This window comes from Mobula birostris, chromosome 18 (assembly GCF_030028105.1).
Source record: "Mobula birostris isolate sMobBir1 chromosome 18, sMobBir1.hap1, whole genome shotgun sequence".
NCBI lineage: Eukaryota > Metazoa > Chordata > Chondrichthyes > Myliobatiformes > Myliobatidae > Mobula > Mobula birostris.
Window position 1 is genome coordinate 17,602,244 of NC_092387.1, and position 15,555 is coordinate 17,617,798.

The 15,555-nt window shown below is 37.4% G+C and overlaps 1 protein-coding gene across 1 annotated transcript in view; it reads left to right on the top strand.

Annotated features, from left to right (window-relative positions):
* The window catches only part of ptpn9a (protein tyrosine phosphatase non-receptor type 9a), a 236,184-nt gene that overhangs the window by 150,284 nt on the left and 70,345 nt on the right, over positions 1–15,555 (top strand). Inside the window, exon 4 of the mRNA XM_072282286.1 lies at positions 8,371–8,495. Coding sequence (XP_072138387.1) covers positions 8,371–8,495 — 125 coding nt within the window. The remainder of the gene's footprint in view (positions 1–8,370; positions 8,496–15,555) is intronic.

Genomic DNA, 15,555 nt, shown 5'->3' on the forward strand with positions numbered 1-15,555 from the left:
AGCAGTGAGAAGAGAGCATGTCCTGGGTGGTGGAGATCCCTAATGATGGATGATGCGACAGCATTTCATGTAGATGTGCTCAATGGTGGGGAGGGCTTTGCCTATGATAGACTGGACCAAATCCACTCCTTTTTGTAGGATTTTCTGTACATTGGTGCTTCCATGCCAGGCTGTGATGTAGCCAGTCACTATACTCTTCACCACACATCTGTAGAGGCCTGGTTGAAATCTGATGTTGATATACAACCCTGAGAAATAGGAAACCAATAAAATACAAAACCTTGTGAGTCTTTAATTACTGAAGCAATGATGTTTTTCAGGATTGCATCATTATCTGTATTATTGAGTGAGATGTTGCAGTTGACTCTCCACTGTATCTGTGCCTCTTATCATCTTATACACCTCTATCAAGTTGCCTCTCTTCCTCCTTTGCTCCAAAGAGAAAAGCCCTAGCTTACTCATTCTTTCCTCGTAAGACATGCTCTCTAATCCAGGCAATGTCCTGGTAAATCTCCTCTGCACCTTCTAAAGCTTCCACATCCTTTCTATAATGAGGCAACCAAAACTGAATGAAGCCTGACAAGATTCCTGATATGTGAAACTGCCAAATCTGCTATCTGATCATTCAGAATTCCTGATATCTGAGCAGGTCTTAACTAGATAGCATTTGCCGTCCTCCCTTCTAACTTGCTGTTCTTGCACGCCCTTCCTCCCTTCCAACTCACTGGCGCCCCAGTGTCCTCCTGTTCCCTTTTGACATACTGGTGTTCCATTTGCTGTGCTTCCATTCTGCTCACCAGGGTTTTGGGTTGTGCATTCTCTCTGCTGGCCAAGATCCCATTTTCCATGCTCCCTTTAAACATATTTAATTCACTGGGAAAATTTATTATAATACTGTGTAAAATGAAAATTAATTCAGGTCGCATTTATTGTCATGTGCACAGGTATGGTGAGGTAGAGGTGCAATGGAAAACTTGCTCACAAATAGCATTGCAGGCGGGTCAATTCCAACAACACTCAGAAAACAAATCGAACATATATTATACACGGCAGTGGGGAGGATAAGACTATGCAAAAACGAGACACCGGTGCAAAAAAAAAAACCAGACATAGTTCCATGGTAGTGAAAAGGTGGTCAGTAATGCCCAGTTGCTGAGGTAGAGTGATTATTGTACAGGTCAGTTCAAGAACCTGATGGTTGAAGGAAAGTAATTGCTCCTGAACCTGATGGTCTGGGACTTCAGGCTTCTATAGCTTCCACTGGGAAAAGGACATAACCTGCATGGTGATGATGGCTATCAACTTCTTGAGGCAGTGCTGCCTGTAAATGGTGTAAGTGCTGGGGAGGTCTGTGCCTGTGGTAGACTGCGCTGCGTCCTCTTCTCTCTGCAGCCCCTTGTGTTCCTTTGAGTCGGAATTGTGGCTCCAGGTTATGATGCAGCCGGTCAGGGTACTTTCAACAGGGCGTCTGTAGAAGTTTGTTTTAATGTTTGTTGTAACATTATATGGGAGTGTTCATATTGATTAATATCTAGTAGCATAGAAAATGTGTCTCGTTTTTGCATAGTCTTATCCTCCCCACAGCAATGTTCTTTGTGTGCTTAGATTATTAGAGTTTCATTGTAGTACTGTTGGTGACCTAGTCTGTAAATTGCAAACAAAATAGGTATAGGGAACCGTGATCTTTGCACTCAACTTTGACTTATGTTGTGTTGTACTGAAGTAGATTATGCGTTCCATCTCTTACCCTAAAAATACAGAGCAGGCCTAACCTGTATCTGAGCTCTGCTTGTTTATCACCTCTCCATATCCTTAGATGGATATATCTATAAATTTCTATTACGAATATTTGACTAGTTTCAGCAGAGTTTTGAGAAAGAATACTCCAGATACACCACCTTTTCACACACCTGTTACATGCATGAAGATCCCATCCATGCAGATCCCAAAACATTTTTGACTGGCCTGCCTTCTCCTTTCCGTCAACCCCAGGTTATCCAAACCCTTGGCCTTCTCTTAATTGTATCAGGTCCTATTCACTAATTGCCCTTGTGCTTTATGATCCTCATTGGTTCGTTAGAAGACTGTTTTCAGCGTTCTTATCTATTTTTACAAATCCTTCTATGATCTTTGCCTTCATATCCCTGAAGCTTTGTACCCCCTTGCAAACCTCTTAGCTACCTGCCTTGCGCCCAATTGTTGAATTCTCTCCCTCTGTATCTCCTACCAATGCCTCTTCTTTTTTCTATAAGAATGGTCCTACTTCTGACTAGGTTTTTGGACACATGTTCGAATATCCAATGTGGCCCAGTGTGAAACTTATTTTGATAATGTTTCTGTGAAGTATAGGACACCCACAGGTAACAAGCGTGTTCTGCTTTTACATTTAAAAGTTGGAAAATGCACAAGTCTCTTGCTACAATAATCATACCTCCACGGTATTGTAATGAATGGCATCAAAAGCTCAAAAGACTGATCGGACAGAACAGTTGCTAAAAGTGGAAAGAGAGTGGAAACTAGTTCTACCATCTGTAGGTATGGTAGTATCTGTAGTGTGTGTCTGGACATCGGACTTTTGAACTTACTTATACAGAAGCTTATCCATATGTAATGTGTCCGTAGTCAGACATTTGTAACCAGGTGACAGCCTGTACCTCAAAGTTTCTCATAGTTAAGATCCTATAAAAGTACTTATTGTTGGCATTGTATATTAATAGGAAGATTTACTGAACTCTCTCTTTCCTCCAGTTCATACAGTTGCTTCTGATTTAATGTGTGTTCTAAGAACATGTTTAAGCATACAGAAACAGAATAAACTGATGTTTGAACCTGCTTCATCATTCACTGAGATGCTGGCCAATCAGTCCTTTCACTCCACCCTTTCTAATCGTTTAACAACTTCGGGTGCAAAACGTTTAGCATGGACTTGAATGCAGTTAACTGCTTAGTATCCAGTTTCCTGGGAAACTCATCACTCAGAGTAAAAAGCATTCCTAATTTTTTGCCTTAAGTGGACAGTTTCCCATCCTGAACTCTGCTGCCTGATTCTAGACTCCAGCAAGATGACTCCCTTCCCAACCTGAAGCCCACGGACCCCTTGCTTAATGGTATTGGTCCATGGCATAAACAAGGTTGGGAACCCCTAGCCTAGAACTACATACACAAAATGCTAGAGGAACTCAGCAGGACAGACAGCACCTATGGAGGAAAATGAACAGTTAACATATTCAGCCAAGACCCTTTATCAGGACTGGATAGGAAGAGGGTAGAAACCATAACAGAAGGGTAAAAGGGAGGGGAGGAGCAAGAGCTAGCAGGTGATAGATGAATCCAGGTTAGGGGGAAGGTAGGTGCATTTTGGAGGAAGGTGGGTTTAAAAGTGAATGATGTAAAGAGCTAGAAGGTGAAAAATGGAAGAAACAATCCTGTCAAACGCTCTCAGAATCCCATGTTTCAGTGTTATTTTTGACCTCTAGTTTAACACAAGCCTGTCTTTCCTCACAAAACAAACTCAGTGCAGGAATCATTCAAATAACTCGCGCAATGCACCACCTGCAAAGTGAGAATATCTTTCCGGTCATAAGACCAAGCTGCACACACAGTCCCAGGTGTATTTCTTTGCACCAAGGCTTCCTTGCACGTACTCCATACTTCCTGCACTGCATCATCTAATATCTTTCTTGCTGCCAGATCTGCATTTTAACTCTGCTTTGTGACCCACCACTCCTGGATCTCTCCATACACCAAACTTTCGTATTTGCTCACTGTGGAAAAGAACATCTTCTATACTTCCAACCAACATGCCTAACCCTGCACTTTTCCACGTATTACTCCTCTCTCCTCTCCCATTTTCATTACCACCTAATTTCTCTTTGATGCTGAAAATGCTGCCACCATCACTAGAGAAACTGGGCAAAGTAATGTGAACAAAATCCACTGACCCAGGTAGCTTTCATTAAAGGATTCCAAAAGAAATGTCTACTGATATAGTGGGTGCATTCATTGTAACCTTCCAAAGGTCCTTACAATCGGAAATACCAGAGGATCAGAAACCTGCCAATGTAAAACCCTTATTCAAAACGGAGGGAGACAAAATGTAGCTAAGCAGGCTGGTTAGCCCAATATCTGCAGTTGGTAAACATTTAGGATTAATTATGAAGAAAGTAGTAGCAACAATTTTGGAAAATCATAATTGATTCAGGCAGAGTGTTTGTAGCTTTATCATAGGAAGTCATGTCTGAGAAAATTGATTCGAGTTCTTGAGGAATCCTAATCAGAGAAGAACCATGAGGTATTGGAGCAGAATTTGGCCATTCAGATGTTGAGTCTAATGATCATGGCTAATTATCTCTTTAAACTTGATTCTCCCTTCTTCTCCCTGTGACCCTTAATTCCATTACAATTCAAGAATCTGTTGATCTCTGCCTTAAGCACACTCAATGACTTGGTTTCCGCAGCCCAATGTGGCAACAAGTTCCACAGATCCACCACCTTCTTGTTGAAAAAAATCCTCCTCATTTCAGCTATAAAGGGACACACTTGGATCCTAGACTCTCGTACTGATATAAACATCTTCGTTCATCCTATCCCAGCCTTTCAGTGTCAATCAGGCCTGCCACCACTCATCCTTCTGAACTGGATAGTACGGGTCCAGAGACATCAAATCCTCCTTGGACATGAATCGTTTTATTTCTGGGACCATTCTTGTGAAGCTCCTCTGGACACTCTTCAGGACCAACACATTTTTTTCCCAGATAAAAGCCCAAAATTGCTCACAATGTTCCGAATGTGGTCTAACTGATGCCCGATAAAGTCTCAGCATTACATCATAGCTTTTTTGTTCTAGTCTTCTTGAAATTAACCAGTAGGCGGTTTATATTTGGGCTTCAAGAAGGTCTCACAAAAGATTAACTCAGAAGATAAGAGCCAGAGGTTGAAGATAATATATTGTCACAGACAGAGATTGGCTGACAGGTAGAAGCAGTGATTGGGGATGAGACAGTTTCAGGTTGCCAACCTGTATTCATTGTGGTACTACAAGAGTCAGCCTGCAACGACATCCATAACAGTGTATAGTAATGACTCAGATAAAGTAGTTCAATGCTAAGGATTGCAGCATTTCAAGAAAGCAGCTCACTGTCACCTTCTCAATGGCAACTTGGGATGGGCAACTAGATGCTGACTTAGTCTGTGAAGCCCACATTATTTGAATCAATATTTTTTTTAAAAGAAGGAAGAAAGTAAAAGCTGCAGGGGACACGAAAATAGGTGGGAAGGCCTGTTACAAGAAGAGTACAGACAATTTAATGAGAGGCATTAGTAGATAAATTTGTTTGACAAGTGGAGAAGAAAGTGGAGAAATTTAAAGTTGTTGATTTTGAAAGGAAGAACAAAGGAATAGACTATCATTTAAACAACTGAAGGGTTTAGGATCTGCTTGCATAACACAGAAGGTTGGCATACGTGCAGCAGCAATTAGGAAAGATTAATGGAATTAGAACAAAAACAGAACTTGGTCTAGATCCCAGCTTCTGAGATCTCTTCTGTCTTTCTAAGGATAATGGAGTATTAGCCCTTACTTCAAGGGAATTGGAATACAAGAATTAAGTCTTACACAATGCATGAGCACAGGTGAGAACACGTCTAGAACAATGCAAACATTTTAGGTCCCCCTAAGTAAGGAAATATGCTCAGTGTCCACTTTATTATGTTTACCTGTATATCTGCTTATTAATGCAAATATCTAATCAGCCAATCACGTGGCAGCAACTCCATGCATAAAAGCATGCAGACATAGTCAAGAAGTTCAGTTGTTGTTCAGATCAAGCATTAGATTGGGGAAGAAATGTGATCCAAGTGACTTTGACCATGGACTGAATATTGGTGCCAGGTGGGGTGGTTTGAGTATCTCAAAAGCTGCTGGTCTGGGATTTTCATGCACAACAGTCTCTAGAAGTTCACAGAGTGGAGTGTAAAACAAAAAAAAAATCCACTGAGTGGCAATTCTGTGAGTGAAAGCTCCTTGTTAATAAGAGAAGTCAGAAGAGAATGGCCAGACTGGTTCAAGCTGACAGGAAGGCACAGCAACTCAAATAGCCATGCGTTACAAGTGTGCAGAGGGGCATCTCTGAACACACAACATGTTGAACCTTGAAATGGATGGGCTCCAGCAGCCGGAGACCACACTGGGTTCCACTCCTGTGCCTAATAAGGTGACCACTGAGTGTATATTTTATTGGAGGTAGTTCAGAAAAGGTTCTCTTAGGGTACTGGTTTTCAAAAAGGGGAAGGACGCTCAGGCTGGTTATTTGATGATTAAAGACTGAGTCACCACTTCTGTTCCTTTGAGTAAATAACAGCTTGCCGATCAGAGAAAATTATTAGTGATGAGTCATTTTGTTAAGTGGATTACCTGAGGGAAGTGTGAATGCCACTGAACCAGGATGGCCCCAGGTATGGAAGAGTAAACCTATGGGAATAAAACATTAAACATGTTGGGACTCCACTCACTGGAGTTTAGAAGAATGAGAAATGATATTTTGAAGCTTATTAGCTTCATAGATTAGACATGTTGAGAGGATCTTTCTTCTTTTGAGAGAGTCTAGAACATGATCTATGCTCTGTAAGAGGGGTCATATTTAAGACTGGGATGGTGAACTTTTTTCATTCAGAAGGTTTAAGTCTTTGGAACTCCTTGCCTTAGCAAGCTGTGGGATAGGAGGGACTTTGTGTACATTTAATACTGATGAAATTAGGTTTATAATCAATGAGAGAATCCAGGGTTAAAGGTGAAGGGTAGGAAAGTGGACTTATATCAACCATGATCCCACTGAAAGGCATAGCAAGCTGAAGGGGCTGCATAGCATGAAATATTTCCACTTAATGGCTGACAAGGAAATGTAACCTGATGTTTGACTTGAGTCATTAGGATGTTTAGAGGGCTTGTGCTTGTTTTCTGTGGAAGAGTGGATGTCTTGGAAGACATTACCAAGATCCTCAAGAAAATAAACAACTGTATCTGAGTAATGGAATTCAGATTGTCCTGAGCTCTGGAACCAGGAAATACAGGCCTGACATGCAGGAAGGGATAGTTAAAGGGTAACTAACAAACAGTTTCAATCGAACATGGTAACTAATATTCATGATGAACTACAAAAGCACTCTGCATGGAAATATTTGGGAGAGATTTGAATTGAGATTAGAGGGATTACTTAGAAGTTATTCGTCTTTAGAAACTGCCAAACTGACTAATCTCTTATGACCCTTAGATAGTTGTTTCCATCTAAGTTAACATCCAGCTTCTTTCTGTTATATCCTATCACAGATTTACATGATGGTGTCACAATATTATCTGAAAACATTATCCATTCCATTCCTTCTCTGATAATACTGACATTTTGTTTAATAATTGAAAAAATACAGCTGAACAATTAAAATAAATATAAGAGCCAGTTCAATGCTTATTTATGAATTTTTTGCAAAAATCTTTCCATTGTGTATCCCCTTTCTCTCCAATTCCCTTACCCCTTCACTTTTTTCACCTTTCCCACCCCTTCTCTCAGCTGTTCCACACCTACCTCCAATCTTGCCCAACCTATTTGTTCACCATTACCTTTCCCCATCACCTTTTTCCTTCTTTATCTTCAGCACTTTATCCTCTCCTCACTCACCTTACTCTCTCTCTCTCTCTCTCTCTCTCTCTCTCTCTCTCTCTCTCTCTCTCTCTCTCACCTTGCTCTCTCATTCTGTCTTGCTCTTGCTGAGTGCCTGTGATGCTGCTGTGAATGGGTTTTTCATTTTGTCTGTGCATGCATGTACTTATGCATATGATAGAATGCTGGACTTTGACCTTGACTCCCTCTGTCTCTCGCTTTCTTCCTTCGTTCTGATGATTGCCTTCCTCACCTTTGCACATCCTCCCACTCTTGTTCATCCTCAGCTCCATGCCTGTCTGCTACCTTTCCTTTGGCCAGGAATGGACAGGTTTAAGAGGCTCTCTTTTGCTTTTAGTGACCAGGTGACATTAATGCATAGACAAACTTAAATAGTGATGTATCTGCAACTACTATGATTATAAGTGAAATATTAGATGAATTGGCACCACAGGGTTGCTGTGCATTTGTGAGATTTGTGTCAACTCCAGCATTCTTTGGAGCTGGGACATTAATTAGATTTCCTTGTGCTAGAACAGCTAAGCTACCCTGATTAGGAAAAGGCTTAGGATTGTTGATGGCAGCAGCAGATAACAGAAAAGAATGCACAAAAGAAGATGAAAGACCAGTAATGGTAAAATTGTTGTGTACTAATATGAATTGCTGCAAATATCATCTTTCCAATTTTCTGACTTATGTTTTTATTATTTCTTTTCAGAGCGTACGCGATCCATCTGGAGCATCCATTGCCCTTTTCACTGCCAAGTTACATCAACCCAACAAAACTCTGCAGCACGTGGTCTTGCAAGCCTTGTTCTACCTGCTTGATCAAGCTATTGAAAGGTAGGCATGCTGTCTGTGTTCTTTACAGATCTGATTACTTAAAGCCATGGGAGCGGAGGGGGAGCATTTTATTAAAGTCTTCTAATTCAGAAGGTTAATGGTATTTATACAATTTAAATTCTTAAATGCAATAAAATTGCATCAGATTAAAAAGACTAATAGAAATCTTCTTCTTCATGTGCCTTGTGCGTTACACGCTTGGGCGATCATGGCTTTCCACATCGACAATCCCATGCAGCGTCAATGATATCTCTCACACTTAGATCTGTTAGTTATTTTAGTGTCCATGTATTTTCTCCTTTGCCTTCTTCTGCGTTTCCCAGGCATACGGCCTTGTAATGTAAGGCATTCTATTTCTCCCTTTCTGATGATATGACCCAGGAATTTAAGTTTCCTCTCATTTAATGTTCTCATTAACTATCTTTTCGTATGGGCACGTTGGAGTACTGTCTCATTAGTTACCGTATCTCTATATGATATTTTCAGCATGGGAGATTTTAACACCAAAGTTGGACAGGAAAGGGTTGATGACTTCATAGGACCCTTTGGATTAGGGGAGGAAAAATGAAAATGGAGAAAGGTTTACTGATTGGTGTGTCAGAAGCAACCAAGTGATCACCAATACTTGGTATAAAAACCATCCACGTAGATTGTGTGCTTGGATTAGCCCTGGAGGTAGAACAAGGAATCAAATAGATTTCATTACCATCAATGAATGCTTTAGAAATAATATCACAAAGTCTACCCAGGAGCAGACTGTGGTTCAGATCACCATCCAGTAATAGCTACCATTAAAACAAAATTAAAGGAACTGAAAAATGAGAGAGAAGTATATGTTGGGAGAACTCAAAAAATGTATCATACTTAAGCAACAATTCAAGACAGCTGTAGAAGAACACTTCAACAAAAACGTAACAACACCTATTTGGGACAGATTTAAATATGCTATACAGCATCAGCAGAGGAGATAATCCCAGTACAAGAAATCCAACACACCAGCAAGGGGTGGATAACCCAAGAAATTCTAGATCTGATGGAACAAAGAAGGTTAGTGAAGAATAATGAAGTGCAATGTAGAGAGCTAGACAGACAGACCAGACGATTGTACAATATTTCAGAGGAAGAACGGCTGAATCAAAAATGCAGTGAAGTAGAAGGCCATTTTAACAACAGCAAAGAAATGCTCCAGAAAATTAAGGAAATTACTGGAATTAAGAAAACCTCCTCTACAGGATGCATAAGATCAGCAGACGGATCCATACTAACAGATCCAGATAAAGTATGTGAGAGGTGAATTCAGTATATAGAGCAGCCATTTGAGGATAATAGAGGGGAACCCCCAGATATTAAACACTCTAATTCTGGCCCACCTATTACTAAAGAAGAAATAACTAAAACAATGAAAAGCATGAAACTTGGTAAACCAACTGGACCTGATGAAGTTTCACTGGAAATGATACAAGCCCTAGAAGATCTTGGCATAGATATTCTTTTTGAACTGTTTACTGGCATATGTGAGTCTGGTGTATTGTCTGACGATCTCTTGAAATCAGTATTTATAACTCTGCCAAAAATTCCTGAAACTATTGACTGTGAAAATTATAGAACAATCAGTCTTATGAGTCACATAATAAAGATTTTGTTGAGAGTTGTTCAGAGTCAAATTAAAAACAAGTTAAGGCCAGAAGCTTCTGAACTGCAATATAGATTTATTGAGGATAGAGGAACTAGGAACACAATTTTCATACTACGAATGCTTTCAGAAAGGGCAATTGAATATCAAAATGATGTCTTTTTATGTTTTATTGATTTCACTAAAGCATTCAACGAAGTGCAGGGGGCGTCACGTGATGATGTGGGATTGAGACGTGTAAATCCAGCTCTCCCGCAACAAATCAGTAAAGTACCGTTTAAACAAAACAAAGTTAGTAAATATTTTCTGAAAACTATTTATAAACTTTGTAAGACTACTTTACGATATGCCTCCTAAACCGCAACAAAAGAAGTCTGCTGTTACGAAGCAGCCGCGAGACGGGAAGAAAAAAGGGCCTACTGCAACGATGGAGCCTCGGACTCAGGTTGGATCTTCTTCGGTAGAACAGGGAGCAATGGTGGTGGTAACAGCTTCTTCGAAAAAGACACCGGAAATGCGCATGCGCAAATCGACACAACGCAAACTACAAGAACCGACAGCCACTGTAATTGAAAATGACTCAGAGTCAGAATTGGATTCTGCAGAGAACACAGATGAAGAAGAGGAAGAAGAGTTGGAAGTAAAGGAGATGATAGAGATATGAGAGAGGCTATATTGCAGTTAACAGCTGAATTAAGAAAAGTAAGAGAAGAGTTTAGAGATACGAAGATGTGCTATGATAAAGTTATGGCAAGACAGGACAAAATGGATAAGAAGCTTCAGAAGATGGAAAGAGCAATGGGGCATATGAATGATAGAGTGGAAAAAAACAGAAAATGATCTGCTTGTCTGGAATTCGGAAAGAAACCGACTCTTGGAGAAAGTGGACATGTTGGAAAATTTTAGTAGACGTAATAATATTAAAATTGTTGGTCTTAAAGAAGGTACGGAAGGAGATAAACCAATAGAATTTTTTCAAAGATGGATCCCGGATGTTTTGCAAATGGAAGAGGAGGTTCAACCAATTGAAATTGAGCGAACACATAGAGCTTTAAGACCAAAACCAAAAGGTGACCAATATCCACGATCGATTTTAATAAAATTCTTAAGATTTCAAGACAAGGAAAGGATTCTACAGGCAGCTGCTCGAGCTGCCAAAGATAGAAAAGGGCCATTGATAATTAAAGGAAACAAAGTTTTTTTCCACCCTGATATAAGTTACGAACTTTTGAAGAGAAGGAAGAAATTTAACCCAGTGAAAAAAACCCTATGGGATCATGGTTATCAATTTACACTGCATTATCCTGCAACCTTGAAGATTTTTTTGCCTGGTGGAGAAAAAAGATTTTTTGATGACTACCAGAAAGCAGAGCAGTTTGTGCGAGATTCTCTGAATATTCACCAGATACAAGAACAAACCCAGGAGAGCGAGATAGATTGAAGATGAAGATTGGGTTAAAGAATGGACTTGTTGGATTTTTGAAGCTGGATGAATGTATAAATATATTATTAATTATACGAGGGGGGTAAGAAAGGTTAAAACTGGAGGAATATTAGTTGGGAATAGTAATACTAATTTTGTCTATATATATATAATGTTTTTTTTTGTTGCGGGGGAGCTGGAAGAAGCACTGATCGATTGCTACGCTAGTCATGTGTGCAAGCGTGGCTTTTGCCACGACCTGTAAAATGGAGGGGGGTAGAGTTGTGTATCCTTTCATTCACAACATTAGTGGGGGGGTATTTTGTTTTTTCTTTTTTTGTTTTTTTTCTATCTTCTTTTTTCTTTCTGCCTGGAAGGTTGGGAGGGAGACACATAGCAACATGGTGAAGTTTAAAGAGATTCCCCAAGGAACTATGAGAGTTGAGAAAATAAATAATGTTTTAGATTGGAGTAACTTTGTTAAGAATAATGACTAATTTATTGAATTTTTTGAGTTTTAATGTTAACGGGCTTAATGGACCAGTGAAAAGAAAAAGAATCTTAACACATATTAAAAAAATGAAGATAGATTTAGCTTTTTTACAGGAAACACACCTAACGGAAACAGAACATCAGAAACTAAAGAGAGATTGGGTGGGTAGTGTTGTTGCGGCTTCATTTAATTCAAAAGCGAGGGGAGTAGCAATTTTGATCAATAAAACGTTACCAATTAGAATACAAAATGTAATAACTGATTCTGCGGGGAGATATGTGATTATACATTGTCAACTTTTTTCTGAACTATGGACTTTTATGAATATTTATGCACCAAACGAAAATGATGCAAAATTCATACAAGAAGCTTTTCTGAATTTGGCGGATGCGCATGAAAAAATATTAATTGGAGGAGATTTAAATTTTTGCTTAGACCCAGTCTTAGATAGATCAACCAAGGCTGTTATAAAATCGAAAGTAGTAAATTTAACTTTATCATTGATGAAGGATTTAAATCTGATTGATATATGGAGAAGAATCAATCCTAAAGAAAGAGACTATTCCCATAGACATAAAACTTTTTCAAAGATAGATTTGTTTCTATTATCAATGCATATTCAACACAGAGTGAAAAATATGGAATATAAAGCAAGAATATTATCAGATCATTCCCCTTTATTAATGACAATAATAATGGCTGATAAGGAAGAAGTGGCTTATAGATGGAGATTTAATTCGACATTATTAAAACGTCAAGATTTTTGTGATTTTATGAAAAAACAGATTCAATTTTTTTTGGATACAAATTTTCATTCAGTGGATGATAAATTTATATTATGGGATGCGATGAAAGCATATCTTAGGGGCCAGATAATAAGTTATACGTCTAAAATTAAGAAAGAATATATGGCAGAACTAGATCATTTGGAAAAAGAGATTATAAAATTAGAAAAAGAATCTCAAAGATATATGTCAGAAGAAAAACGAAAACAACTTGTCATTAAGAAGTTACAATATAATACGCTTCAGACATATAGAACGGAAAAAGCAATTATAAGAACTAAACAAAGGTATTATGAGTTAGGTGAGAGAGCACATAAAATTCTTGCCTGGCAGTTGAAAACAGAACAAGCTTCCAAAACAATAAATGCAATTAGAACAAGGGCAAATAAAATATCTTATAATAAACCTCTTGAAATAAATGAAACCTTTAAAAATTTCTATTCTGAATTATATCAATCAGAATCCCAAAATGATGTTAACGAGATAGAAAGGTTTTTATCATAAGTTTCTCTTCCAAAATTGAATTTGGAAGAACAGAAGGGATTAGATATGCCTTTTACATTAAAAGAAGTTGAAGAAGCTTTAGGATCACTCCAAAGTAATAAATCTCCAGGAGAAGATGGTTTTCCACCTGAATTTTATAAAAAAATTTAAAGATTTATTATTTCCTCTTTTTATGGAACTAATACGTCAAGCAGAAAAAATACATAAACTTCCAGAATCTTTTTCAACAGCAATTGTAATAGTATTGCCAAAAAAAGACAGAGATCCTATGAAACCAACATCATACAGGCCTATTTCTTTATTGAATACGGATTATAAAATAATAGCAAAAATTTTATCGAATAGGTTATCTAAATATTTACCAAAATTAATACATATGGATCAAACAGGATTTATTAAAAATAGACAATTGGCAGATAATGTAACCCGGCTACTCAGTATAATTCATTTGGCACAAAAAAGGGATGAGAAGAGTATAGTAGTAGCTTTGGATGCAGAAAAAGCATTTGATAGATTAGAATGGGATTTTTTATTTAAAGTACTAGAAAAATATGGGTTAGGAACATCTTTTATAAATTGGATTAAAACTTTAAATTCTAACCCTAAAGCTAAAGTAGTGACAAACTCTCAAATTTCAACGCCATTCCAGTTAAAAAGGTCAACTAGACAAGGTTGTCCACTATCACCTGCTTTATTTGTATTGGCGATAGAGCCATTAGCAGAACTAATTAGAATTGATCCAGATATTATGGGTTTTAGAGTTAATCAGGAGGAATATAAAATTAATCTTTTTGCCGATGATGTTTTGATCTATTTAACAAACCCACAACATTCGTTACATAAATTATCTTCTAGATTGGATGAATATGGGAAGGTATCAGGTTACAAAATAAATTGGGATAAAAGTGAAATTTTACCTCTTACTAAAGGAGACTATAGTCAATGTCGATTAGTAACCCAATTTAGATGGCCGGTAAATGGTATAAAGTATTTAGGTATAAGACTTGATAATGATGTAAAGAATTTATATAAATTTAATTATTTACCACTATTGAAAAAATTTCAAGAAGATCTTGACAAATGGATGATATTACCAATAACATTAGTAGGTAGAGTCAATGTTGTAAAAATGAATATATTTCCTAGATTACAGTATTTGTTTCAAACATTACCAATACAATTGCCGCAGAAATTTTTTCAAAAGTTAAATAAATGTGTGAGAAAATTTCTTTGGAAAAGTAAAATGTCAAGAATATCATTGGAAAAATTGACATGTAAATTTGGGTTAGGAGGGTTACAACTTCCAAACTTTAAAAACTATTATAAAGCAAATCAACTTAGATTTATTGCATCTTTCTTCGATGATCGAAAACCAGCATGGATTAAAATAGAACTAGACAAGATAGGAGAAAATAGACCTGAAGATTTTATATATAAATGGGAATCTAAATTGATACGGGAAAAGAAAGAATCTCCTATATTAACACATTTGATTGATCTATGGAATAAGATAAATGTTGATAATGAAACACAGAAATCTCTATTAGCAAGGAGGCCGTTGTTCCAAAACAGACTTATTCCTTTTACAATGGACAATCAACTTTTATATAATTGGTACCAAAAAGGGATTAAATTTATAGGAGATTGTTTTGAACGAGGTATATTGATGTCATTTGAACAATTAAAGGATAAATATAAAATATCTAATAATACTTTCTTTTGTTACTTTCAATTAAGGGCTTACTTAAAAAGTAAGCTGGGTCAAACAATGTTTTTGCCAAAAGCTAATGAAATTGAAATTTTAATACAAAAAGGGAAAATTAAAAAATTTATTTCTTGTATGTATAATTTGATTCAAGAACAGACAATTAAACAAGGAACCCATAAGTCAAAGCAAAAATGGGAAACAGATCTGAATATTATTAATATTGATGAAACAAATTGGTCAAGACTTTGTCTTGACAGTATGACAAATACAATAAATGTTCGACTTAGATTAGTACAATGTAATTTTTTACACCAATTATATATTACACCGCAAAAAATAAATAGATTAAATTCAAATCTATCTGATAAATGTTTTTGGTGTAATCAAGAAATTGGTACTTTTTTACATTCTACTTGGTCTTGTTTTAAAATTCAACCCTTTTGGATAAATTTAAGAATCTTATTGGAACAAATTACTGGAACTCAACTTCCAGATAAACCTGTATTATTTCTAT